Source organism: Mytilus californianus, unplaced genomic scaffold, assembly GCF_021869535.1.
Source record: "Mytilus californianus isolate M0D057914Y unplaced genomic scaffold, xbMytCali1.0.p SCAF_3, whole genome shotgun sequence".
Taxonomy (NCBI): domain Eukaryota; kingdom Metazoa; phylum Mollusca; class Bivalvia; order Mytilida; family Mytilidae; genus Mytilus; species Mytilus californianus.
The window spans coordinates 59,754,126-59,780,370 of record NW_026262679.1 but is presented as its reverse complement, the minus strand read 5'-3'; the positions used below and the strand labels follow the sequence as shown (position 1 = coordinate 59,780,370).

General features: G+C 30.8%; 1 protein-coding gene across 3 annotated transcripts in view; it reads left to right on the top strand.

The window, feature by feature from the left end:
• LOC127733071 (small conductance calcium-activated potassium channel protein 2-like) overlaps nucleotides 1-25,841 on the top strand; it is a 106,972-nt gene extending 81,131 nt beyond the window's left edge. Inside the window, exons 6-12 of one of the 3 annotated variants that reach the window (XM_052242346.1) lie at nucleotides 4,964-5,099; nucleotides 8,979-9,089; nucleotides 13,306-13,433; nucleotides 14,657-14,726; nucleotides 15,769-15,840; nucleotides 20,217-20,318; nucleotides 23,568-25,841. In XM_052242346.1, the coding sequence (XP_052098306.1) occupies nucleotides 4,964-5,099; nucleotides 8,979-9,089; nucleotides 13,306-13,433; nucleotides 14,657-14,726; nucleotides 15,769-15,840; nucleotides 20,217-20,318; nucleotides 23,568-23,795 (847 nt within the window). In that variant the 3' untranslated portion in view covers nucleotides 23,796-25,841. Of the gene's footprint in view, nucleotides 1-4,963; nucleotides 5,100-8,788; nucleotides 8,900-8,978; nucleotides 9,090-13,305; nucleotides 13,434-14,656; nucleotides 14,727-15,768; nucleotides 15,841-20,216; nucleotides 20,319-23,567 lie in introns of all 3 variants that reach the window. The other 2 variants (XM_052242345.1, XM_052242348.1) reach the window with 2 other exon arrangements.
• The last annotated feature ends 404 nt before the right edge of the window (nucleotides 25,842-26,245 follow it).

Here is a 26,245-nt window from a genome sequence, read left to right as displayed (position 1 = left end):
TAATTATGATTTGTATTGACTTTCGGTACATACAGTTATCAATATTTTGCTAACCTCTTAACATTATTAAACACACCGTCTTTGATATGTCTATTTTGTATGACTACTTGCAGCTTAATGCCAAAGAGGTTAGATTTAGGTTTATAAACATATGGGTAAACACCAAGCTGGTTAATTGTAAAAGATAAACGTGTATCACGTGCTGATGAAGTAAGAGAGGATTCATGTGTTCAACCTTTACACACACAAACATAATATTCTACTCGAGACAAAAGTCGTGCAATAACCTAAACATAAAGCAAGTCCTTTAAGGTTCATCTATCGAATGTCGTTGATTTTCATCTATATTTAAACTGCATTTTGTCTTTATAATGGTCAAGTTTGAGCTTAGACGTTTTAAGGCATTCCTTGGTCCGTAAGACAAATCACAAAATGAAACCAAATAAAACCACATCGCGTGTAACTTTTACAGGAAGAAGGTCAAGTTATTCATATAAGGAATTATAATGGTCAACTTTTACACACTAAATTCTTTCATATGTCAAGAAGACTTTATAATTAGAATATCAGGTGGCATGCCAGGATTTCAATCATAATGTTCTTGCATATAACATAATAGCGATTGTTCAATCACATCTCTTTCAACAAGTCGTATGTTATAATCTGCTGTTTACATAACACATGCTGAATTATTGGCGAACATCATATTGCTCCAAATGTCTTAACATTGTATTTTCATTTAGACAAATCTAAAACAGCTGTTTCTAGTTATTATGTCATGGCGATTACAAATCATTATTGTTAAACGTCGAAATGTGGATTATAACGGAAACATTAGAATGTAATTTACGTTAGTCTAAGAATTATCTCTTGAAAAAAACTTTTGTTTTAATTAAATACTTGTTGAGACAAATTTTAATAAGGGTTTTCAGTAAAATTAATCTCTTATAATTCCATTACGTAATTTAGACCTGTAACGTAAGGTTGGTTATAAAAAATTGTATTACAAATTACAAAATGTCTAAAAGAGAGGCAAAAGATACCAAAGTGATATTCAAACTCATGGCTAAAGTGTATTAATAAACCATACCAATTTTCCCATGACATGTAAAGGTTAGGAACTATTTCCCATGAGGATATCATACTTTGGAATTAAACAAGTTATTGTATAAGAATTCATTATGAATCAATTCCCCACAGTGAACAATATAATCAAACCATAGTCAATGCTATTGTTTGACTGATCTTGTTTTCTTCACTTGATTTGCAAAAATTGAAGAAGATCCCAAGGGGGCTATTCAAAATTCATAAGCTGGAAAAAAAAACCAGACAATACAATGACCAGCATGAGTATACCCTCTTTTGAACTGATTTTTAATATGTTCTATTGTCATGATTGTTGTTCAGTTTTATAATTTTCCCAGGTTAGGTAGAGAGTTTACACTTACGCTTACAAACATGTTTAACCATGCCATATTCTATATATGCCTGTCTAATAGCGAGGTACTCTGTACCTGTATTCCTGTGGTTGTTATTTGTTTCTGTTTGTTTGACCACCAAATAACAACCTCTTGATAAAAAATACACCCCCGCCGGATGAACACACTCTTAACTGACCCGAGTCTATATGAGTTTTGAGATACCTTTTGTTCGAAAGGAAATCAGTTCACGTTTATATATGTGGGTAGGGCTAGGGGTGGTACTTTGGTAAATAAATAATAAAGAAAGCATCTGATACCATCTTATCAAAATGGTTTAAACCCACTGAAAGTCAAATGTACAACATGTGATCGCTTAAACGGTCATGATGCAAATTATATATCTTCGGGACGATATATCATCATGTGATCTTCCGATGGTAATGAGCAATTATAACATAATTGTAAACGTTTGGTGTGTTTTGTATTTTATGTGAAGTAAGGTCGTCTTTTTCAATTTTCCATATACGCATTTCAGCGTTTTTGATAACATTTCGCTTGAGATTATTTTTCATGACCCTTTTGAACATACAAAAATCAATTGAAAAATCCAAACAACATTAGTAGCACTATTTATGGAATTAAATCAGAATTTCATTGTGTAAAGCCAAATGAATAATTATTACTTTGAAAAATTATTCCCATTAACAAAGTTTCAAGTGTCTACACAGCACAAAGCTTTTAGCTAATAGTACATTGAGAAAATGTCTCCTTTTTAGTCTAATGCAGCTCAACAAAATATTTGTCTGATTTCTGTAAGGCAAACCATTAGTACTGTATAATTAGTAACGGAAATTTTACTTAGTACAGAAATATTACCTTCATTGTGAATGAATGTCATAAATATAAAATTATTGTCCAACTTAAAACTTAGCCCATTGTATTGAAGTACATACTGATTAAATCATGGGATATATTAGCAATAGTCGATTAATTTTCCGGAAATTTGATAAATCTTTAAGTATTCCGATAATCTGCTATAATTTTGCGGTAACCACTAAAACCTCTTTCAATATATCATCGTCGAAATTGATCCAGAAAATGATGAATGAGAAAAAAGCTTAACTACCAATACATTCTTGATGTTGACTGCTCGTGTCAGTTTTAATATGAATTACCCAAGGAAATCAAATTATAAGCCGTTATTATTCAATTTTATTTCTTCAATATGCAAATAAGTTTTAAAAAACCCCATAACAGTCTCTGATGCCAGACTTGGCGTGAAATATCACCGTAATAGTAATTTTGAAAAATGAATTACTTTAATCAAATCAAATGAATTACTTTAATTAAATTCTTGCAACAAGTGACTTTTTTACATGAAATTATGGTCAATTACGTGAATAATACTGGCTGTTGCTTGGTAACCTGTGTTTTACTAGTATGCATTGATCGTTTTAGTACGTTTCTATCTTTTTAGTCATTGTTACCTTTTCGCAAGGGTATTCCAATATGTACGTGTAGACATATCTGTCACACGAAAACTGTAAAACAGTGTTGTTGAAATGAAATGGAATTGGAGGATGGTTAATTACTTTCTTTCTGTAAAAAATGAAAACAACACGTTATTAATTTCATGCGTCCGAAGCGCTTTTCTGGATTTACCTTCATCAGGAACGCTAAAAGCCGAATATTTGAAAGCCGAGGATGTATAAAAACCGAAAAAGTTGAAGAGCTATATTTATAAACGTACAATTTTAGAAAGGTTTGTTATAAATCATGTCAGTACCGATGTACGTATGTAAACATATGTGCTGCATTCATGACTTACGATTTTAGCTTACCTGACCGGCAAAGAGTCTGTGTGCTGCTTTTGCCGACACATATTGACCTTTGGTCTTTGTTGTCGACGACGTCTGTAAGCTTTCACATTTTCGTCTTCATCCTGAAACCACTTGGCTTATTGAAATCCAACTATGATGAAATAGTCTATGTCAAAGTGATTCTTACTTCGTCGCAGGTCTTTCGACATGTTCATCTGAGAGTCTAGGTGACTGGAAATATTTTGACATTAGAACCAATATATTTTACGTCTTTAAACTACATCCGTAGAAGGTGTATTGATTGATATTTTAATATTAGAAACCATGATTTGTTTGCTAGTTAAAATTAGGCATTGAACTAGTTTTCAATAACTGTGAGTACTAGTGATCGGTATCTTTTTTTTCCTTCCATTTTTTTTGTGTTGTTTTTGTACAGATCTGATGATTTAAACTGATTTTAAGGATCCGCCTACGACATAAGGGGTAGGCATTATGTTTACGGCCGCTTGTACATTTGGCAATTTACAATTAAGTTGTGGTCATATCAACTTGAAAACTAGTACATATGGTCCTTATGATGTGATACTTTTAAAATATGCCAAATTAGGGTTTTGATTCCGATTTTACGGTTCACTAAACATGGGAATATGATAGAGCGTTCTAGGTTAAAGTTTTTGGTTAAGGTAGTTAACTGCGAAATTGTGGTCACATTAACATGAAACTTAGTGCTCAGATTCATTATGATGTGGAATGTTAAGTATTCCAGCGGTTGTCGTTGATTGCCATCTCTCATAATTGTTTTGTTTAATGATATTATCTCAAATCAGACCGTTTCATAACAATTATGAAAAGAATCTCAAAGGCAATATTTATATCATTAAAGATGCAGCTATAACTTGTCAGAAACATTGGAATGGTTAAATAAGAGTTAATATCAAAATACGAAGATGTGGTATAATTGCCCATGAGACAACTCTCCACCAGAGACCAAATGACTTAGGGTCACCGTTTGTAGCTAGAATTTTGTTAAAATTATCGACTTTCATCAAATTTACACAATATCCCTGCTCTGCGTTTAGTACATATTATATACTAGTTTTCGGATCATAGTTATACAAAATACGTCAAGGAAAAGTAAATGAAAATATCTTCTTCTTTCAAATAATTACATGTAGGCCTGTTTGAATACAAGCTTAGTCTGCTTCATTCAAAGACAGACAGTTTGAAAAGTTTACTCAATAAAATTAAAAAATATGGGAAATATGTCAAAGAGACAACAACCCGACCAAACAGCAGAAAACAGCCGACGGCCACCAATGGGTCTTCAACACAGCGAGAAAATCCCGCACCCGGAGGCGGGCTTCAGCAATGTAACCTGTTACTAAAGAAGCAAGAATTGCATAAATGGTACTCAGATTAAGTTACTATTATGCATAGATGGCATACGATCAATACTGGTTCCTTGGAGTTTAATAAATACGAACTAGAGTTGAGAACACATGTTTGAATCTTGCTTCCGCATATAAAGCACTTAAGTATTTATACCGGACAATAATTAGGTCTTATTTTACTTTAGCATGACAACTATCACGATCGTATGTTTCTCTTAAGCTTTGATCCATCATTTATGGTGATTTTGTGATAAGAAAGGGAATTCTTGCATGTTATTAAATTAGCCCATTTTGTAGGATAATATAACGCTTTATTGATATTTTCTTTCAGATATCTAGACTCTAGGCACTCCAACATTTTAAATTCCATGTGGATGATTGCCATTACGTTTTTATCAGTTGGGTATGGTGACTTAGTTCCAAATACATATTGTGGTCGTGGAATCGCCATAGCAACGGGAGTTATGGTAGGTGTACTTCAAACTGTAAACCTTTTAACGAAATGAAAATCACTTCCTGAAAAAAGAACCATAAACACGCAAAACAGAAGTTTAAATGTAAATTAGAAGTCATAATTTCTAAATCATTGTAGTTTTATATTGTTAGTTTAGTAAAGCGTCAGTACCATAGTAGTTCTTTAATACGTAAACACATGAGTATAGTAGGAAACACAAGTAAGTGCAAAAAGGTCATATACGCCACATATTTTCTGGCATGATTGTGAAACTCTCAACCGAACTTTATAACCGTTAAATCGATAAGTTATCATACATATTTCCTCATCCTGACTTTTTGTTAATGTCTTTGTCTAATATGATTTGTGGTCAACATTGTCAACTTTTTCTGAAACCTACCAACTATGATTAATTCATAACGAAAACGTATACGATTTCAATGAAAATAGATAAATGGATAAAATACGTTCAAGTAACTACAATGTTTAAGAGCCATTCCTACAAGAAAAGTAATATACAAAAAAGAAGAAGATGTGGTATGATTGCCAATGATACAACTCTTCTCCAGAGACCAAATGTGTATTAAGGATGAATACAAATCTATTAAAATAAATTCAGCCTAGTTCTCAAACTTGTCATACATTTGGATGATGTTATGTTTTCAGCGCAATATAATTCCAATAAGAATGTTTCAGTAAACTTGAGATTAAAGTACAGCGATTTAAGAAGATCTAATTCATATTTTGACATATTTCTAGGTAGCAGCTTTTTGTCGCTGACTACAAGATTTACGACTGAAGAGTTGATTTCAATATTGTTTTTATACACTTGCCGTTATACTTCGTCTGTGTATTATTAAGGGGATAGACCTACGTTAAGGAAGATAACTGTTTAAGTCAGTAATACGTGTTTAAACGGCAGTGGTATTAATGCATTTTAAGCATTCATATGAAACAGAATTAAAATGATCTGTGTTACATAGTAGCGTAAAATTGAATTTATGGAAAGGTTGAGACAATCGTTCTGGTTAATCTTTCTTAAGACTTTCGTTCTTAAACCTAGGTCTATCTCCTTAAACATCAATTCGAAAGACTTAGAAACAATGTTTTGCCATATTGATCATTTATGTTTAGAAGTGACCGCGGTTCCCAATTTCTATGTTGATTCTTATAGCTAGATCAATAATTATGTGAAATATCCATTAAATTAAGGACACAGGACAGTGCTCATTACGTTTGTACCAACTCTGGCTTTTTCTTTCGGCTATATTGAAGGCTGTTGTGCTGATTTATTACGGTCATTTGCATTCGAAAAGGTTTTTCTTTAACCATATATGCTGCTGAAATCACAAATAAAACATTTTCGTAAATGCATAGAGGATACCAAAGACATCAAATTTATGAAAAATATCAAAGACATGTGTGCTTGTGTTTGATATGCAAGCATTTTAAAAACTAGAAATCTTCACGGGGAAAGCTGTCTGCATTTTTCATCTTAAATGTAACGAAGAAAACGAATGTTTCTTGAAGTTTCTGAAAATAAAGTAGAATATTTTGTAATAACATAAACGGTACACATTTTACTGCACCAGATGCACATTTCGACATTGAATATCTCTTCTCGTGTACGATGTGTATTTCAGATGAACATGTATTATGTTTAAAATACTAAGAAATAGTGGGAATGTTGGGCAGAATGTTTGATGATTTACTAGGAAAGGCCAGCGGTGTACAAAAATAGGAAAATAAAGATGAATATGTGATTGGTGAACAATAATGAAATAGACTATTTTCATACTACCGACTTTTGACTCCGGAGTTTATATTTTTTCGACAGGTTACCTTCTCTGTGGTAGGACATCCTGGTACTCAGTCAAGTAAGAGCAACATAAAGAAGTAAAATCAAGCTTTAGGGGGGAAATTCACTGTTTTATGTTTTTTATACACGTCAAAATCTTTGGAAAACAGTAAACTTTCTCCCCAAATTGCACCGATTATATGTTTGATTTTACTTCTTTTGGTTGCTCCTATTTGACAGAGTACCAGGATGTCCTACCACAGAGTAGGTAACCTGTCGAAAAATTATAAAATCCAGAGTCAAAAGTTGGTAATATGAAATTAGCAGTAGTTGCAGATTTAGGGCTGTCATATTCTACAAATGGCGCTACACAGACGATTTGTTTTGTCTAAGTGCATATTACTTCAATTTAATGTGTTTTGGCACATAAGCACGCCTTCCTCTTTTAAATATACAAAACCTTTTAAAAGATATTAGTACATTTGATTATGATTAAAATGAACTTTTAAATTTATTTATTTTGAATAAGATTATCATATACTTTTGAAAGTGAATAATTGACTTAATTTGATTTATGGATTTTCTAATATTTTTTTTTATTGATGTTGGCAAATTTTGCTTTTTATGCAAACAATCATATTTTTTTGTGTTTAAATTTGATGAATAGACCCATCATGAAAAAAGAAAACATTTAGTGGTTTTCTGAAAGATAACTGCTTCACATCAGATGCAAATTGTTTATGAAAAAAATAATGACATACTTACATTTATTTATCACATTTGTCAACCGCGAAGTGGTTACAGGAAATACAAAAATAAATCATAACTCAATGGTACAACCTCAAAAATCTAACTTTAATTACACAATTTTAAACGATATTGTATTGTCTTCTATGTTTCTTTGTTGTGTGTTTTTCTTATTTTGAGTTTTCACATGTATACTTTGTGGTTGAACCATTGACTTGTTTTCCATTATTTTACAATAAGAATATGGTTGATATCGTTAAAGTAATTGATTAAGTGAATGCCAAATTCATCTTGTATTCATTTGTTAAACGTGCAGCCAGTTACGAGTTATCCTTCAAAATTACCAACTCAATTAGTCCCAATATCCCAGCCCATTTGATTATATCAATAATGAGAACATAAGATAAGATTGTTACGGAACTTGGTTTGCTTCAGGTCTCACATTTTGTATTGTATTCTTATATTGGATCCAATACAGAAATACAGCTAGCTAAACTAATTGGCAATTGAAAACAAAAAAGACGTTTGCTATCGTTGTGACATTTTTGCTCTTAGACTGCAAAATCGTCAACAATATAATAACCTCTAGAAAAATTAAACGCCAACACAACATTAGAAAGATGAGTTTGAAAACAAAATACGTTATGTTTCAAGTTCAAGTTTTTATTTCTCAAGACCCTTAACCAGTGTATGTGAACAAATACAATTGAACATAAATTAACACAATATAACCAAATAGGTTGATTAAATGAACAATATAACAAATATACATGATAGGCATTTCCAAATATATGGAAAACAGACATATTATATAAACATAAACATCATATTTGAATAAATGTATGGATATACAGTTACTTCAATCATTTTAGTAAAGAAAGTATGATTTTACAAAATTTTGCAGCTTTGAAAATAACACTATAATTGTCTGAGTTAAATAAAGCAGGCAATTTATCAGCATTTGAATTTTTAGTAAATTCTTTTGGCGATAACATTTTCCTCTCGTTTTTTAAATAAGAACATTGGAATAAATAATGAAATTCGTCACCTAATGAGTTTCAGATCATCACAAAGGAAGAGAGAGCAAAGGGATACTTTTTTGTTCGTCTGAATATTTATATCTGATATCATTAATAATGTTGATTATTTTGCATCAGGGTTCCGGTTGTACAGCATTAGTTGTAGCACTTGTAGCAAGAAAACTTGAATTAAGCAGAGCTGAGACACATGTCCATAATTTTATGATGGATACACAGTATTCAAAGAGGGTATGTTCGAATTATGTATTGTATTTTAAACTATCTTATATATATTTAAACTCTCTTCTTCCATATTTTACCTTATTAGGGAGCTGGCATCACTGCTATACTCGTAGCAGTTCTTACACAGTGGGTTGAGATGTCTCTAGCTGAACGTAATGTTATGAACTTTATGCATTCTAAAGATATAGAGAAAAACGTAAGATGAAATTGGCGCTAAAACGTCTGCAATAACATTTGTATTTCGTATTAATTTGCTAACAGTTTTAAAATGGATTTTCTTAGATTTAAATTTTTTTTGGAAACCTTAATCTAAAACTACGGTAAGAGAATTATCGGTTCCTAATTAAACATACAGCTCTAACATCCATTTAAACCAAATATAAATCATATTTGTAATTAAAAATGTGTTAATTAAGTTGAGTAACCTTCTCATTCCATGTTTTCATTTAACCCTGCTTCTCAATTTAACAGGTTGGATATATAATTAATTGAACGCGTTATTTCATTTCATTTGATTTTCTTTTATTGTATCAAATAGATCGATTTTACATTTGATGATATACATTATATTTTTTTTTTGTTCAATGTTTTATGTTAAAAAAAAAAAGAAGCCAATTACTGTTTAACCGACAATACAAGTATAGAAATCCAGACAATGCAAGAAACAAAAAAGAAATTGGCACAAACCAGATATTTATAATAATTTTGATTGCAGAATTCTGCTCTTTCTGAAACAGTAGGAAGATCATAAATGCTAATATAATTAACCAACACAAAACTGTCTATTTTATAAAACAAAATCGTTTGTAAATTTTTTTTATCCAACCTGTTTAGAGATTTGTCTCTAACATAAAGCTTTTGTAACAATTTGTAAATATTTTGTTATTTGCTGTGAACATGTTGTAGTAACGCTCAAATCTTAGAGGGAACAACACACACGTGTTATGTCTCAGTGTTTTATTGAATCGTTAATCGAGTTAGCTTTTTGCGATTTAATCTCATGTACAACAGCATCCGTTTGTATAAATGCAAAATTGACATTAGAAGACAATGTAATGCATTTCCAGTACAACAATAAAACATTCTGGTTGATATATTACAATGTGATATGCCAACATATTATGTTTTAGCCTAACAATAATTCATAAACCTTTTCGAAAAATATAAATCAAGAGAATATAAAATGTTTGTTGTCGATGTGACTTAGCGCCAAATCAAAATAAGTCTTGTGCACTACACATATGTCAAATTGTTGCATGGACACGGAATGTTCCACCGGTTGAGGAAACATTGTCAATTTTTATACTTTTTAAGCTGAATTTGTATTTGTTGTGTTTTAAACAAAAAAGAACAGAAGAGCATTAGTCTGTTTTAATTTTTCAGAGCTTGAAACTAGTAAACCAATTTTGAACTGAAACGATCATTTTGGTCTAAAAAGCTAAACGATTGAACAATAAATCATGATCTGTTTCGTCTTTGTTCGGGCTTTTCAATCGTGGTTATTTACCCGAACATAGCAACAGCATACTGAATTGTCTGAAACGGAACTGAACAGTACTGGATCGACTGCAAGGAAATAAAATTCTGAACAGTAATGAATTTTCAACAAGACAATATCAAACTGAAAAATAACTTGAACTTTTCACAAAACTAGTTTTAGACTTTTCGTATGTTGTTAAGATTAAAATGACCATTTAAGACCAAAGTTAATGTGCTAGTTGGATTTTTCCTATCATGATTTCATGGATAGAATGTTGCTGCTTACAGGAAGCTATTGAACTAAGGATTCAAAGTAGTAAATTTATGTCATTACTTCGAATGGTTTATGGACGCCATCGTGTTTTGGTTGGAATATCTCTATCACAGATTACCACGGATATTTCTCAGTTGTCTGAGCCACAATCCCATCCTCGTTTCCTCCGTTTTGACAACACTGCATATGTACCTACCACGAGGGACACATGGAGCATGATCTGCTTACCCTTTTGGGTCATATAAGATCAATCCGTTTTTATTGGCGGGGTTCAGTCTTTAGTTTTCTTGTAGTAGTTTGAAGACTGCTGTTTGTATTTTTTCGTTTTATTTGCTATGGTATTGTCGGTTTCTGTTCGGCTTATGAATTTCGATTGTCCTTTATAAAACATCACATTCAAAGAGGGAAGGCTTATAGTTTCTCAATCCAAAAGAGAATTTTTTATTCTTTATACAGATTTAAATCATGATCATTTCACTGTGTGACTACTAATATCAAAAACACATTAAACTCTTTTCAGACCACAGGCCAAAAAAGCATTTCCTACGGAGGTTGTGTATTTTCTATTTTCGAATATTTGCATGTATCAATATTTGTTTTTTACGTAGAACATTTTTGTAAGGGCCATCGATGCAAATGCACAAAACTGATTGAGCGAATTAGTATTGAACGTATGATATCGATTTCAGTAAGATTGATACATGATTTTGGAATGTACCTCGTTAGGTATAATTGATACTATATCTTTTTAGGGAAGCCAAATTTACAAAAGAAAGTACCACTTTTGTTTAATCAACTCCTAAGAAGATAGATTTCTGAAACTTTACACAGAATGATTGCGCATATCTACGTAACATATGTTGAATTTGAATGTTTTTTCAAAGATGAATTTTCAGCATAATAAATTGTAAAATGAACAATAATTAATAAGCATACAGCAAAGCAAAAACGGACCTATACAAAACAAACCAAATAATATAATTACAATTTTGACTGAGTAAATTGCAAAGAGAAATTATTCGGGTTTATTTGCAAATATTTGATGATTTGCAACTTGCTTTAAACTATTGATATACAAAACAACCAAATTCATCTAAGAATACTTTTAACGTTAGTGCTACCACTTGGTCGATACTTCAGCTGGTGGACTACTAGTCCCTGTTGGTATCACCAGGCTAGTTACTCAGTACATCGGTACTGGCATGAAAATACTGATATCATGTTATTGACATTTTCTGTTTTGAAAGTTGGAAAATCATTTGAAATTAAGAAATGTATCTTTCTCAACTTTTTGTTCCTTGTCAGTCTCGGCTTCGCTTTTTGATTCTTTTTGGTAATATTTGCTTTTCAAAATTTGTATTAGGTTTTTGATTAAAATTATTTTGGCCTTTTGCATCACTGAAGAGACATTTATTATCGACATGCGCATATGGTTCGGTTTAATTGGTACCGTTTAATGTCATGAATAAAGGCAACAGTAGTATACCGCTGTTCAAAAGTCATAAATCGATTGAGAGAAAACAAATCCGGGTTACAAACTAAAACCGAGGGAAACACATCAACTATAAGAGGAAAACACAGAAGTGCAACAAAAAACAAACAACAATGCAACATTCATAGAAACGAACTATTAAATAACAACTGAAATTCACAACTAAAATGTGTCATTAAGTACAATTTGTCTTTCTCCTTATTTTAAATTTGCACAATGCATGTTAATTATTATAGTCTTTTAAACGCTATTTGTTTTTCAGATATATATTTCAGTAATATTTGTAATTGTTTGGCAAACTTTAAGCTGAGTTAAAATTTCTGATTTAATCAATAGATAAGATTTTACCATATTTGAAGAGACAACATACATTTTTTTATATTTTATAATAGGCAACGCACAATATATCACGTAGGCACATTTCATTTAAGAATTAAAGTTTAAAACCTTCTACAGATCACTTTCAGAACGCCTAAAGATCTTTTGCAAGGATAAATAAGCACATAAAGAACATGGTATCCTCCTCACACGAAGAATCTGATCTAAAGTCCTCCTTTAAATTGGTCGAAGCTGAAAATTTACATCCCGTACAGTCAAACGGTATCCTCCCATTATGGTCCTACTGCCGGACAAAAGTTGACAAAAAAAAAACCCCATTTTGGGGACTTTCACGATGAAACCTGATCCTATAAATAAAACCTATATGTGACTAAACAGAAAATGAATTTCATGTTTACTGTAGTTCAAATGGATATGGAGAAGGGATTTTTAGACTAATTTGTAGCGAAAGATTATACATTTTGATCATAACTGATGCAAGTCACTCAAAAATGCCTAGAAAAAAGGATATACGGGATAATTTAATAAGATATATTAAAAAAAATGATTGTTACAACTGATGCTTTCCAGGTTTATATATATATATTGGCTCATTTACATGAAACACAAACATATTTTAAAAAAGAATTAATATTTTTAAACTTGTTTCATTGTTTTCAGGCGCAAAGTTATAATGTAGTATACATTTATTTTTTAAGGTTCGTGTTATTAAGCATTAAGGATAGTGTAAGTTACAGGACCATATATTAAGAAATTTGATTGACAACTTATCAACATCATAAACAAATGTATGAAGTATTATATAATTGTCTTTTTTTATTCAAATAGTTGAAAAATTCAGCTGCCAACGTTTTACGAGAAACATGGCTGATATACAAACATACAAAACTAATGAAGAAAATAAATACAAGCAGAGTTAGATCGCATCAAAGAAAATTTCTGCAAGCGATTCATAAGTAAGTTTTTATGACATTTAAGTGTAGATATGTATTAAATTTTATATACTATATAATATATATATATAATAAACACATTTCGGAAAGTGTTTGTATAATCTACTGGTTTGGTTGCAAATCACTAAACAGAAAAAACAGAACAAACTGAATGAACAAATAAGTGACTTAAGGATGTTCGCTACTCTGTTTCAAAATAACAAGCTTTTTTAAAGACTGTTATCAACTGATAGTATATAGATAACGGGACATAAAAAGCAGAAAAAAATTACAGGTCAGTGTACCTGTTTTTGAGATACAAACAATTAAAAATTTGGCGGGAAATGATTTTCTTACATTTAACATTTGCACCTTTTTTCTAACAAATACTATCAATAAAAGTAACAAGGTTTTTTTCAAGATTTTCAAAAATGGCGTTATAAACAATATGCAATCAAATAATGAAAAGAAAAAGTAGGGGTTAGCGGCCAAACAATTTGAAGGCACTTCATGGATAAAACTACAGAATTCCAAATATCTGACAAAAAGTCAAAAACAAGAGTAGGGAACATCCTTAATGCCATTTAGTGTGTGCAAAAGAATCAAACTCGACTTTTCCCACCATTTATCGCGAACAATGTAGATAAGAGGATAGGGCAGAAAGTTTTCACCGCACACTTTCTGCACAAAGACAAAAATTAATTTGGAAAGAAAGGAATCAATCATCGGTTTTCGTCATGTTTGTGAATTTCAATGGCGGTTATATCAGGTGCTAAGGAAGGACAAGCACATCCGGCTCAACATGTGTCGTGTTGCTAATATAAGTATTTTTACTTGATAATAAGAAACAAAGTTTCCACAATGGAGCAAAACATATTGTCATGTTTTGATAGATTATGTAGAACTGTATCAGTGAACGACTGAATCATGTTGATGTGTGAATTAGCTTCTAATTTCTAAAAGAAAGGTCGAAGAAACTAAAGGAATATTCAAACCAATAAGTCGAAGACAAACTGACAACGCCATTGAAAAAAACCGAAACGACACACACAACAGTCTATAAAATCCAGAAAAAAAAACTGAAAAATTAAGACTGAGCAACACTCATATCACCAAAAAAACCGGGAGTGATCTCAGTTGCTCCTGAAGGGTAAGCCGATTCTGCTCCACATGTGGTACGCGTCGTGTTTCTTATGTAAGTACAATTTCTAAAAAACAAATATGTTCTTTATTTGTATATTTTTCAGTCTGCGAGATGTAAAAATGGACCAACGAAAGTTAACAGAGCAACAGAATACAGTAGCTGATATGGCAAAGGTAAAAATGGTTTGGCTGAAAAATTAAATTTTGCATTTTTATTTTCTAGAGTATTGATTTTATTATTGAATCGAAAATAAAACAGCTTGGATAGCAAAATGGCTGATAGTATAGGTAGTCACTAACCAGTTACAGATTTGAAATTATATATATTTATTTATAAGTTTTTGTCAAGAACTGAATTTTTCATTCAATTTTTGCGATAAGGGCAACACAAGAAATGCTGAAAATCATATTTGCATTGCTATTATCATGAATATATATTTCTGAATTGGGTACGCTGTTTATAACATAGCAGGTTATTATAGTTCACACGTCCAGTATATGGAATCTCTTGTATTTGACATTAGAATGGCACGTATTGTTCAAGGAAAAAATACTTAAAGTGTTCATCATGATTTGGTTTAGTTCCTGAAAACCTTTCAATATTTAGTGTCATGCACACATTTATGTACACATGTTACTTTTGCATTAATAAGTAAACACAATTTTGCACATTACACCTTAAAGTTAGTTTTATGACAACCGGAGCCTTTCCTTTTAACAGTTAAATACTTTATCAATAGACAGTTTTTGTTGTTTATAATGTACATAGATACCTTCACCCTCCCGTCTTTACCTTTAAATTTTTGTCGTTGTCCGTTGTGTGTAAATACTTATTTGCTTAACAGCTTCTTTTGAAAACGTCAAAATCATTAAGCATTTGATAGAACTTTGTTTTTCGAAAATAAAGTTTTCAAGAACATCAGCAATGTTAAATAAGTTCCGTTTTCCTTCCCCCTTTTCCTTTTTGGTGCAGTGAGTAACTGTGTTCCTTCTGTTGAAATCAGACAAAAAAACGGTTAATGGTTAAAAGGAAAGGACTTCGATGGTTTTTTTGAAAATATTTTGTAACTTCCGGTAGATGTTCATTTCAATGTGTTTAAAATTTGCGATGAACTCCTGAAAGCCTGTTGTAAAATGCATGTTTGCATTACAATATCTGTTTTATGAATTCGGTTAATAACTGACCATCGATCTTCCTTTCCTTTTTTCAATGTAGAAGATAGGCTTTGACGGATTTTCCCAAAGACACAAAGTTTACATTTCAACTTCTCATGTTGAATTTCGTCAGGTTTGAAACGTTTAATAACAGCTCTGTCAAATAGCTACACCTGTATAATCTCAGGCATGGCAATATAGACATCTTTAGAACGCATGCAGTTTCTTTTCTTTGCATGGTTGTGCTTTCATGAAATGCATTCGTTGTTATTTTTATTTGTTTAGGCGTGTAATTATAAAAAAACAATATGTAGAAAGTTTTAACTTCCTACCTCAGCACCAATCACTGTTCCCGTAGCTTACTAGTTCATATGATCTTAATACCACACTTTCCTGAAGTTACATTACTCCTTGTAGAATTCCAAGATGCAATTGTGCATAGTTCTTAGATTTATTATATACACTTTTATAAACCTTAAGGTGGATATCAAGTTATGATTTAAGATGTAAAGGTAAGTAAAAACTGACCACATAATTGCAAATATTACATATGGTGTAGCATTTTCCTGTTTTCATTGGACATTACGATCACGTGTTTGAAAGGTTATTTTATGTATCCGAATCCTTGTTTCTATTTTTGAGTATATTGACGCTATGTTTCTATTTATATGTATATTGACGGTCAATATGAAAAATATAGTTAAATTTAGATTAATGACGTCATGACGTCACACATAACAACCATGGAGGAAGCGCCGCAGCAGATGAAAAGAAAATTTGCAAGTTTATCACAAGAATTTTTAGGTTAAACGCAGACGCTAAGAATACAAGAAAATTTACGCAACAAGCTATGAAGTTGTCAAAGAATATTGATATTTTCAATAACATGTTAAAATTCTTGCAAAATACAATTTAATAATACACAGAAAGAACATTGAACGCCATTTTCCTGATACATTATTTACATATGTAATATATAAATTAAGGACTTTCACTCAATCAAGACTTTAAATATGGACATGTTATATTTTATTGACACTCGGACTTCGTCCTCGGTCAATATAATCTGAACAGGTCCATATATAACGTATTGACCTCCTCAAAAGTCCATAATTGATAAATATTGATATAGATGTTAACATTGGATTGATATACACAACTATGCAATCCGTGTCCTTTGATTGTTACAATACATGTGTTGCAGTTTTTGAGTATTGTTGCGAGCAGGTTCACTTGATATAGTATTGTTATCCTTTTGGCAATTTTCTTACTATGACCAGTTTCAGATTATTGTTAAGAGATATCTAAGGTTATACATCGTGCATAGCGTCAAAGTTTGTAAATCTCATTTCACCAAATACATATTTTTTTACAAGGAGACTTCTTAGTATCAATTTCAAACGGAATATTTTGTAAACGTGTTTCACTGGCAACATGGAGGATTACGAACGAAATGAGTCTACTAAGCTTTGATTTGGCAATAAACACATACAGAAACAAATTTCATATTAGAAACCAATTCTTCGAAATAATGACTAAACGATTAAAATCCATTTCACTTTTTATTTATTTATTAGTTCAATGGAGATTTACTTTCGATCAATCTTTAATAATTCAAGCCCGTTATATTTCGATTATTCAATTTAGCGGCTAATTCAAAGTAAAAGTAGAAGCATGTCAATTAAAGATTAAACGAAACCCAGAGGCCACTGAAAAGGTTATATAAAATATAAACAAAGAATTGATACAGGCTGCAAAACATAAAATTATTCTAGTTCATTTAAAGTAGTGTTTATTAGAAAACGTTGTACTAGTAAATTTTGTTTGTATATATTATTGCTAAACAAAACTTATTTATGAATATATTATGTTCTATATATTAAGTTGTAGGAGCATTTTAGCTGGAGAAGAAACAAATGTGTTTCTTAGCATTAACCACATTTAATAAGAGAGCTTACATAATTGAAATATTAACACACATATTTACAATAGAAATGCCTTATTTAAGACCAGGTGAAAACATAAGATAGTTTATACCAATTTGTGTTTTGTCAGCTGAGGCGAGACTCATATGTGCTGTTTTCGGTGGTGTTGGCTTTAACAATGTGTTTGATTAGGTCAGTTTAAGCGGAACCACTAATGGTTAGTCAATGATATATAGTATGCAGTTGTATTATCATCGATACATCTCATTTTCAAGGAAATTATTTTGCCCCGCCCACTCAGTCCGGGTCAATTGACTTTGAAACTTTGGCATAGTTTATATGATAAAGTTTGTAATTAGCTCAGTGAAAGGAGAATACCTAATGGTAAGTCAATGATACTTGGGATGCAGTTACATTATCATGGCACAGTTTATGTCCATGAATATTATTTGTTCCGATGTTTTCAGTCTTGTTTATATTGACTTTCATAGATTTTTGCATAGTTTACATGTACAAGTATTTGATCAAGTCGGTTTTAGTGGAACCACCTATTATAAGTCAATGATCATTGGTATGCAGTGATTTCCATGAATAATATTTGGCCTTCAGTCATGTTTCATTGACTTTGAATGTTTTGCATAGTTTAAATGGTAAAATCCAGCCATTTTAATTTCCACATTTACATTTTATAGCAAAATTGCATACAATCGAGACATATCTACGTCTAGACAGTTTATCAATATTGAAAACCAATTTCTATAAATCAGTTAAAAACCCATATTTGTAACGTTTAACATGTAGAGAAAAAACAAACCAGAAAAAGAACGGTAAAAAAGATTAGAGTACGAAATGTTAAGCACAATTCAAGCACAACTATTTGACATTCCACGTTTAGCATTGGACAGTTAATCGATCAATCATTCAGCACCACTTGCATTTAAAATATTTAGGTTACAGTTGATACGATCCGTGCATAAATTTCATCAAAGATACAAGGTCACAAAACTTTTATAACATGAAGGAAACTTCTGATTAGGTTGAACTCGTCCCTTCTCAGCCCGAAGTTACTACAAGTAACCTAATGGGTGCCACAATTGGAGTAAATACTTATTAATACTTCTTGTACACACGAGTTCCCACTGTTGAATGTGGATTGATTTAATCATATACTTTTTGTAATGATACATGGCTATATTGTCTTTCTCTTCAAGTTTGATGAGCAACATTATTGACTATCTTTCCTATGGTATTTTGGGCACTGTTTTTGACTCTTTCTTGGAAAAACGTGTTTAAGTGATTTTTCTTTTTCATCTTATACATTATTAATATTCAATAATATTTAAATATTTTCTGAGTAAAAATGATCAAGAGAATTCACAAGGGGACAGGGGCTTCTTGAATTAACCAAATTTTGGATCGAACGATTTGCTTGCTGTTTATATTCTTTAGAATTCAGAACATTTTTTTTAAATCATTCTCTTATAGATAATAATAACCGGGTACAGTAAATCACTTACATAATGATAGATAAGTGGTATTTTGTCTAACAAAGGGTAATTAAACACTTTCTATTTCACGAAAATATGTATCAAAGATATTACAATAATTAATAAAGTTTTGAAAATATAAGAAATATGCAGGTCAAAATTATATTTTGAACCAAAATTAACAGCTGATCGCATTTCACATTAATTGTCTGATATAATTATTGAATGTACGTCTCAACTTAAAGGTAGAGGTATGTGCAATACCGCATCTGTCCGGGACACTTAAATCTAATAGTCAGCATGACCCCCTCCCCCAAAATATCTCACGCTTCACTATGCTACATGTACCTATCTCGACTTCTACCTTCTAACAGTCTTCCTTAATATGCAAGTTTTCTAGAAGTGTTCCAATGCACACAAAAAACAATCACAATTTCAATTAGAAATATACCCATGCTTGAAATCATCTTTATATGAAAAGAAAAACATTATATACACAATGAACAGACATATATATATATATATATATATACTCGACAATATTACACGAGAATTTAGTAAAAGTTATAGAAAGAGCAATATTATATTTATTTATAAAGATAACTTTATGACCTTGAATTTGTTACACACTATCAAACATTTTCATATTAGGACAAAATATATCCAATATGTCAAGCCTGATGACACAAATCAAAATTTGTCCAAAACAATAAGTATTTGATATCATAAAAGAAGACTGAAACACAGAAAAAAGTATAAAATATATCAAAGTCTTATCTAATCTGGTCATATCTAATAGATAAAATACTGATTGTATTAATGCGTTGTGTCCCATCCTCTATAGATGTATATATAGGGTTGATATTTCTATTCCTAACAAAAAATAAAAACTCTTGATATGCAAATATTATTTTCAATTTAAGTATTTTATTATTTACAATAGATTGTTAAAAGTATTCATTAAGATATTAAATCTTTATATTCTGAAATAATTCATAAGAATTAAAATGTCTTGTATCTTTTGAGCAATATTGTATTGATTGAATTATTAAATGGGAGATTCCATAATATATTCAAACTTTTTTCTTTTCTTATAGACACAGTCGCATATTCAAGCTATGGTGGCTGACATGCAGACAAATGGCCTCTCTGTTGAAAAAAGAGTCGTGAAAATAGAAGATAAGCTTTTAGAACTACAGGTTTGCTCTTCTTTGATATAAAGATTCTATTCTGTTTCGTTTGTTTATTGATGTTTTACACTATGTTATAACTTAGCTTATGCTAATAGCGGTATTAAATATTTCAGAAGCGTTGAATATTATTTGGAAATTTTCGTAACTGGGTTCCATTGATGTTCACTTTGTGTCCATTCAAAGTTTAGTTTTTATACTATTTATGCAAAACTTGAACAATTTTAACTGAAACTATCCTTTTGAATAAAATAGTCTTTTGACCAATCTAGTTGTCACTGTAAATAAAGGCAACAATAGTATACCGCTGTTCAATAGTCATAAATCGATTCAGCGAAAACAAATCCGGGTCACAAACCAAAACCGAGGGAAACACATCAACTATAAGAGAAAAAAACAATTCAACAACAGAAACACTGAACTGCAACAAAAACAAACGCCAACATACATAGAAACGGACTATTTGATAACAACTGCCATATTCCTAACTTGGTACAGGACATTTAAAGAAAAATGTGGGTTGAACCTGGTTTTATTGCTAGCCAAACCTCCCGCTTATATGGCAATGTTAAAAATACCGCTAAATACAATATGTCTTTTGTAATCATAATTAGGTAAGATCAAATTTACAAAAAAGCACTTTTGGGCACGAAAAGAAACGATTGAAGCCAGCCGGTTTTTTTTGCTAGAGAGGACCGTAAATTGATTTGCATTCTAATGGGGACTAACAAATTTATCTTTTTGGGATTTCACTCTCGGAAATTTAGTAACAAGAGATACAATTGTAATTCAAAACAAGTTTTAATTATTGCAATGTTATTAATAAAGCAAGCATTAATCATATACGAGGTGAAGTGTTTTTCAAATCTTCCGTTGGGCTTAACAAACTAACTGTTAAAAGTTATAATTTTACTATTGTTGTTAAATCATAATGGTTTGAAGGAACACACGTGTATATGGGTCGATAATTATCGATTTGCTGATTTGGAAGTTAAACAATACTAAATATTTAATCTTTTTTTTTGTCGATTGTACTTCTGTACATTTATTTTAGCATTGTACGAAATCGGTTTGTTTTAAACTGTTTTTGCTGATGTAACTTTGTTGAATCGAGTATAGCGGTCGACATTGAATTTAGGAAGGCCTTATTTCAATATCATCAGATTAAGTCATGTGAGCTTGCTTTCAGTAACAGTGAACATTTTATTTCTGATACTTTTTTTTAATTGAGAACACCTGTATTATTTAATTTATACTTGTGGGTTTGTCTTCTCTTATTCTTATAATTTTGATTTAATTGAATTTTCTGAAATTTTAATGGTGCATTCTTCTGTATGCTTTTTATTAACCCATTGATGAAGATGGAAAGACGAAGAGCTAGGTTTAAAAAAAAGACTGTCAATAACACATTATAAATTGTCAATTTTCCTATCAAGTAGTATCTGTTTAATTTAATTTAATATCATGTCATTCTTAAATAAATGAACACTTACGTTCTAACGGAAATTGCTATATTTACTTGTGTAAAAAGACTAAACTTTAAATAATTGAGTCGTATTTAGCCAAATAGTGAAGTTTCATGCATTTCCTTTGCGGTATTATCATCACTAAACTTCATTGTGGTCAATTAAGATCTGTTATGCGTCTATTTTCAGAGTGCTTATATGTACAAAAATGAAATAAAACCTCACAGGTGTCGTTTCCCTGTATTTAACCAAACTGTTTTGGGGGAGTAGCCTGGAAATTGACTAAACAGATCACGATTTAGTGCATGTTACCTAAAAGAAAATTTATTATGCCATACGCGTATTTCTATGCCTAACCCATCTGTAGCACTCGAACTTGAACAATTGGAATATAAAATCATTAACGAAGTTAAAAATCACTGACAAACCATACAAAAAATTGTGTCACATCTGGCGAAGGCAATCTATGCCTGGGATAGAAAAACAATGTTTTCAAATGATTTATAACATTTTATAAACATTAAGTTTAATGCAAATGCCCATATTAATAATATTTTATGTCAACACAGGAGTCTTTGTGATGCACTAGGGTTTGAAACGTTCACTTAACAGTGGCATCGACCCAATGGTTGTAAACACTCTTAGGGATAAAATTTAAGACTTAAATCTTTTAATGTTCAGACATTTCAGTTTGCGTTTAAATTAAAGTGACATTTCATTTCAAAATGAACAAACCTGTGTAAACATTACATTACTTAAAGGCAAAAAGTTTAATTAAAATTGCAATTCAAGAAAAAAAAAATTGTTGTCGTATTCTTGGAAATTATTATCATTGTTTATCAATGCCATATGCAGTGAGAATTAGTCATCAATTTATAACAAATTATACCAAAACATCTCAATCTTTTAGTGTTAAGTGTTTGAGGCTTATCATATGACTCTAACAATACCTAAATTTTATTTTGAGAGTTTATACTAGTTTGTCATTACTACATGCAATTTAAAAAAATGATTTTGGAATTTGAATTAAATCTTTAAAACGAAGTATCAATGGAATCATAGATAAAAACAGCATTTTAAAATCAATTATGTTATAAAATATATTAGACGATACCAATGGAGCTATTTTAAATCATCAATCGTTGCCATTTCCAAAGAAAACTACGAAATAGCAAACAATCCATAAAACATTGCGAGGAAGCAATTTGGACACCGCTGGAACTTTGGGTAAACTCAAGTGTTTTATTATTATTATTATTATTATAAAGCTCTTCTAGTATATAGAGATTTCTAAATCACTGCGATTGAAAAAGTTTTAATATTCGATTGATTTGTATCATTCATTTTTAAAACGTTTGGTTTTTTTTTGTCTGGCAGGATTTTGTATTTGAAGGTTTACTTGTATTGGAGGTAAATTGTTTGTTCACTGTGCCATTTAGATTGTCATCACAAAACAGATACATTGTAAACTCGAATTATCACAAAATCGTTAATAGATAATATCATAATACACAAATATTAATGAATAGATTGCAAGTGCACACTTAGAATTGTTTACGTTCTGATGAGATATATATCTATATGAATTTGTTTTGAATTAAATATTTAATAGAAAACACAATATAAGTGTTGAACAATAACTTCTAAAAAAGGAAAACTACACATCATAAAATGCAAACTCCATATTTTATTAATTGTCTGAAGTATGTTGACTACATGTATTCTTAAAATTATTCAAATTCACATAAGAATATCTATCTTATTAATATTGATATGTATGTTTTTCTTGCAGAATCAGCTTGATATGCTACCAGCACTTATTGCGGATAAAGTAATAACACGTCGACAAGAACTCAGACACGAACGAGAAATGAGTTTACGTGAGAGAGATTTACAACAAACTGATCAAAGAAGGACTGAATTTAATCAATTAAGAAGAACGTCACCACCACGAAGACGAAAGTCACCTCAACATTCAGGATCGTCAGTGCCGCCTTCAAATAGTCTTGGCCAGTTGTAACACAATAAAAAACAATGGTAGAACTTAAAACCGATAATGCGCTATCCCTAGGCTAGTATTTACGACTTCATGGACAGACCATTGTATTGCATGTCCATATGCATTATCGTTTTCGAATGAGAAACCCGATCAAAAATTAATAGGATGATCGATTCCTAAATTCACCAAAGGTTCTAGTTTGACGTGGTGTGATTCCTGTGTATTAATCGCCGCATAACAATACTTTAAGTTACTAACAAACCCTACTGTACTAAATTAAAGTTGAAGGCATTAAAGAATTCGTTGGTCACGTGGTCGAAACCAGAAAGAGCCCAAACTAAGACCGGTTGTGGTTTCAATGAAATTTGCTTTAATTGTATGTCCGAAATATTATGATACTTTCATATTATAGTGGAACATGGTTGTGACAATATTTGCCGACGTACGATATTGTAAAACACTGGTTGGTGACTTGTGTAATTTCTGTTAACAGTTCAATCAAATGGATTGTAAAGATTACTATCCGCATTATTACTTATATATATTGAATTGATCAAATCGAATTTTCTGTTATGTATCTGGATAATTTTAAAGGGATGGTAGCAATGGAGAACAATTTAAGTCACTATTCAATTAAATAATGTTTAAGAATCAATGCAAAAGGGTTTACTTTACACCTAATTGAAATACAATACTAGTAAAATGGGCCATTAAAACACCATAATGACGTAATTCCTGTTGTACAATGTGTGAATATTGTATCTCTTAGATATTAAAAGCTACAAATCGATTGTTGAATATACAAAAATGACTAATTCATATTTTAATGAAACAAATTTAATGGATATTTACATGAATTAGTACTGAAACATTTTATTTATATAAGGAGTACATGTAGATAAAACTTGGAAATACTTTGTCAGCAATCTCATAGTCATAGATTCAAATTTTCATTGTTTTTTAAGTAAACAAACTTATATTTAAGAAACTTCTCATATATGGAATAATATTTCATATAGTCTTCTAACTGTATTGATATTAACCAGAAATTTTACTAACTAATTACGTCATCACGGGAGGCCTAAGACGTGGTTTCTGTTTAGATATTGAAACACTTGTAAGTTTCGAATATATGATAACAGAAGCAAACTATTAAGTCTACAAAGTCTTTCAGGGCTGTCAATGAGGAATTCATTGTCGTTATTTAAAGACAGTTTTCCCCAACAAAGCTGTTGCCAAAATTATGTACATAATATGTCGAACTGGTATGAGTATATTATGCTCAAATGTTGTAGATATTGTTGAATTTCTGTTTGGGATATTGTTGTATTTCACCTTTATTTTGTTATTCAGTTCTTTAATCATTGTGTGCACTTATCACGACTAAATACAAATAACACTTATTAAATCAGCACATAATATAATATTCTAAATGTGGCAATACTCAAACTGTGTATTCAAATTTATGAATGTTTACATGCATCTGTAGTGTGACAATATTTTTTGGACAGATTACAATTATTGCATTTGATTAAAAATATACTCGTTAATCATTTGAACTTCGGTATACTACTATTGCCTATTTTTATTTAAACGAATATGAATAGTCTGAACACAACATTTTCAAATCATGTTTCATCTTTTGTTGAATTTTAAGACATTTCTGCTTTGATAAATCCAGTACTGTTCATTTTCTAACTAGGAAAACATTAAGGTTTGTCTTGTTTTTAAACTATCCAGTAGCCATAATTTACATGTTATAAAAGTAAATGTTGTATTGAAGAAAAGTGACTTCACAAATCTAACTTCACTGCAATCAAAATGACTAAAACGTGGTGTTTTAATCACTAGACAAACATCTTCAAAATCATTTCAAATTATGAGTTAACTTAAGATCAGAATGGAAGTTTCAGTCTAATATTTAGTTATTTAAAAAGTGTAATACAATATGTACTCAAAAACTAGTTTGAAATGTAATTGCCGTCCTTTCATTACTACAGTTATCGTGAAATGTCAAGCACAACTCTATACAGATCCTTTTTTTTTAAATTTACATTTTCTTTTTTTTACAAAATAAATACACTATTTAACCAATTTTGATCTGAAACGATCATTTTGATTTGAACAGCTTAAAAGATTGAACAATTAACTTTTATGTCATTTTCAGTCTCTAAGTCAATTTTCAGATTTATCTACTGCGGTAAATTAAGTACTGTTACCACAATTCGCTTGCAGTCAATTAAAATCTGTTCAGTCTATGTCCAGAAAGTTTAGTGGTTTTTATTTACCTGTACTCAGCATACTGAATTGTCTGAACTGTACAATATTTAAAATCTATGAGAGTTTTGTACTTGTATCTGATTCATGTAGTCTATGTCCATTTATTATAATGAATGGTTCTCCGACGAAAAAAATATTTGAAAAAAAAGTTTGGTAGTCTGGGTTAGTTGGTTGATTTTGCAGATGCAGTA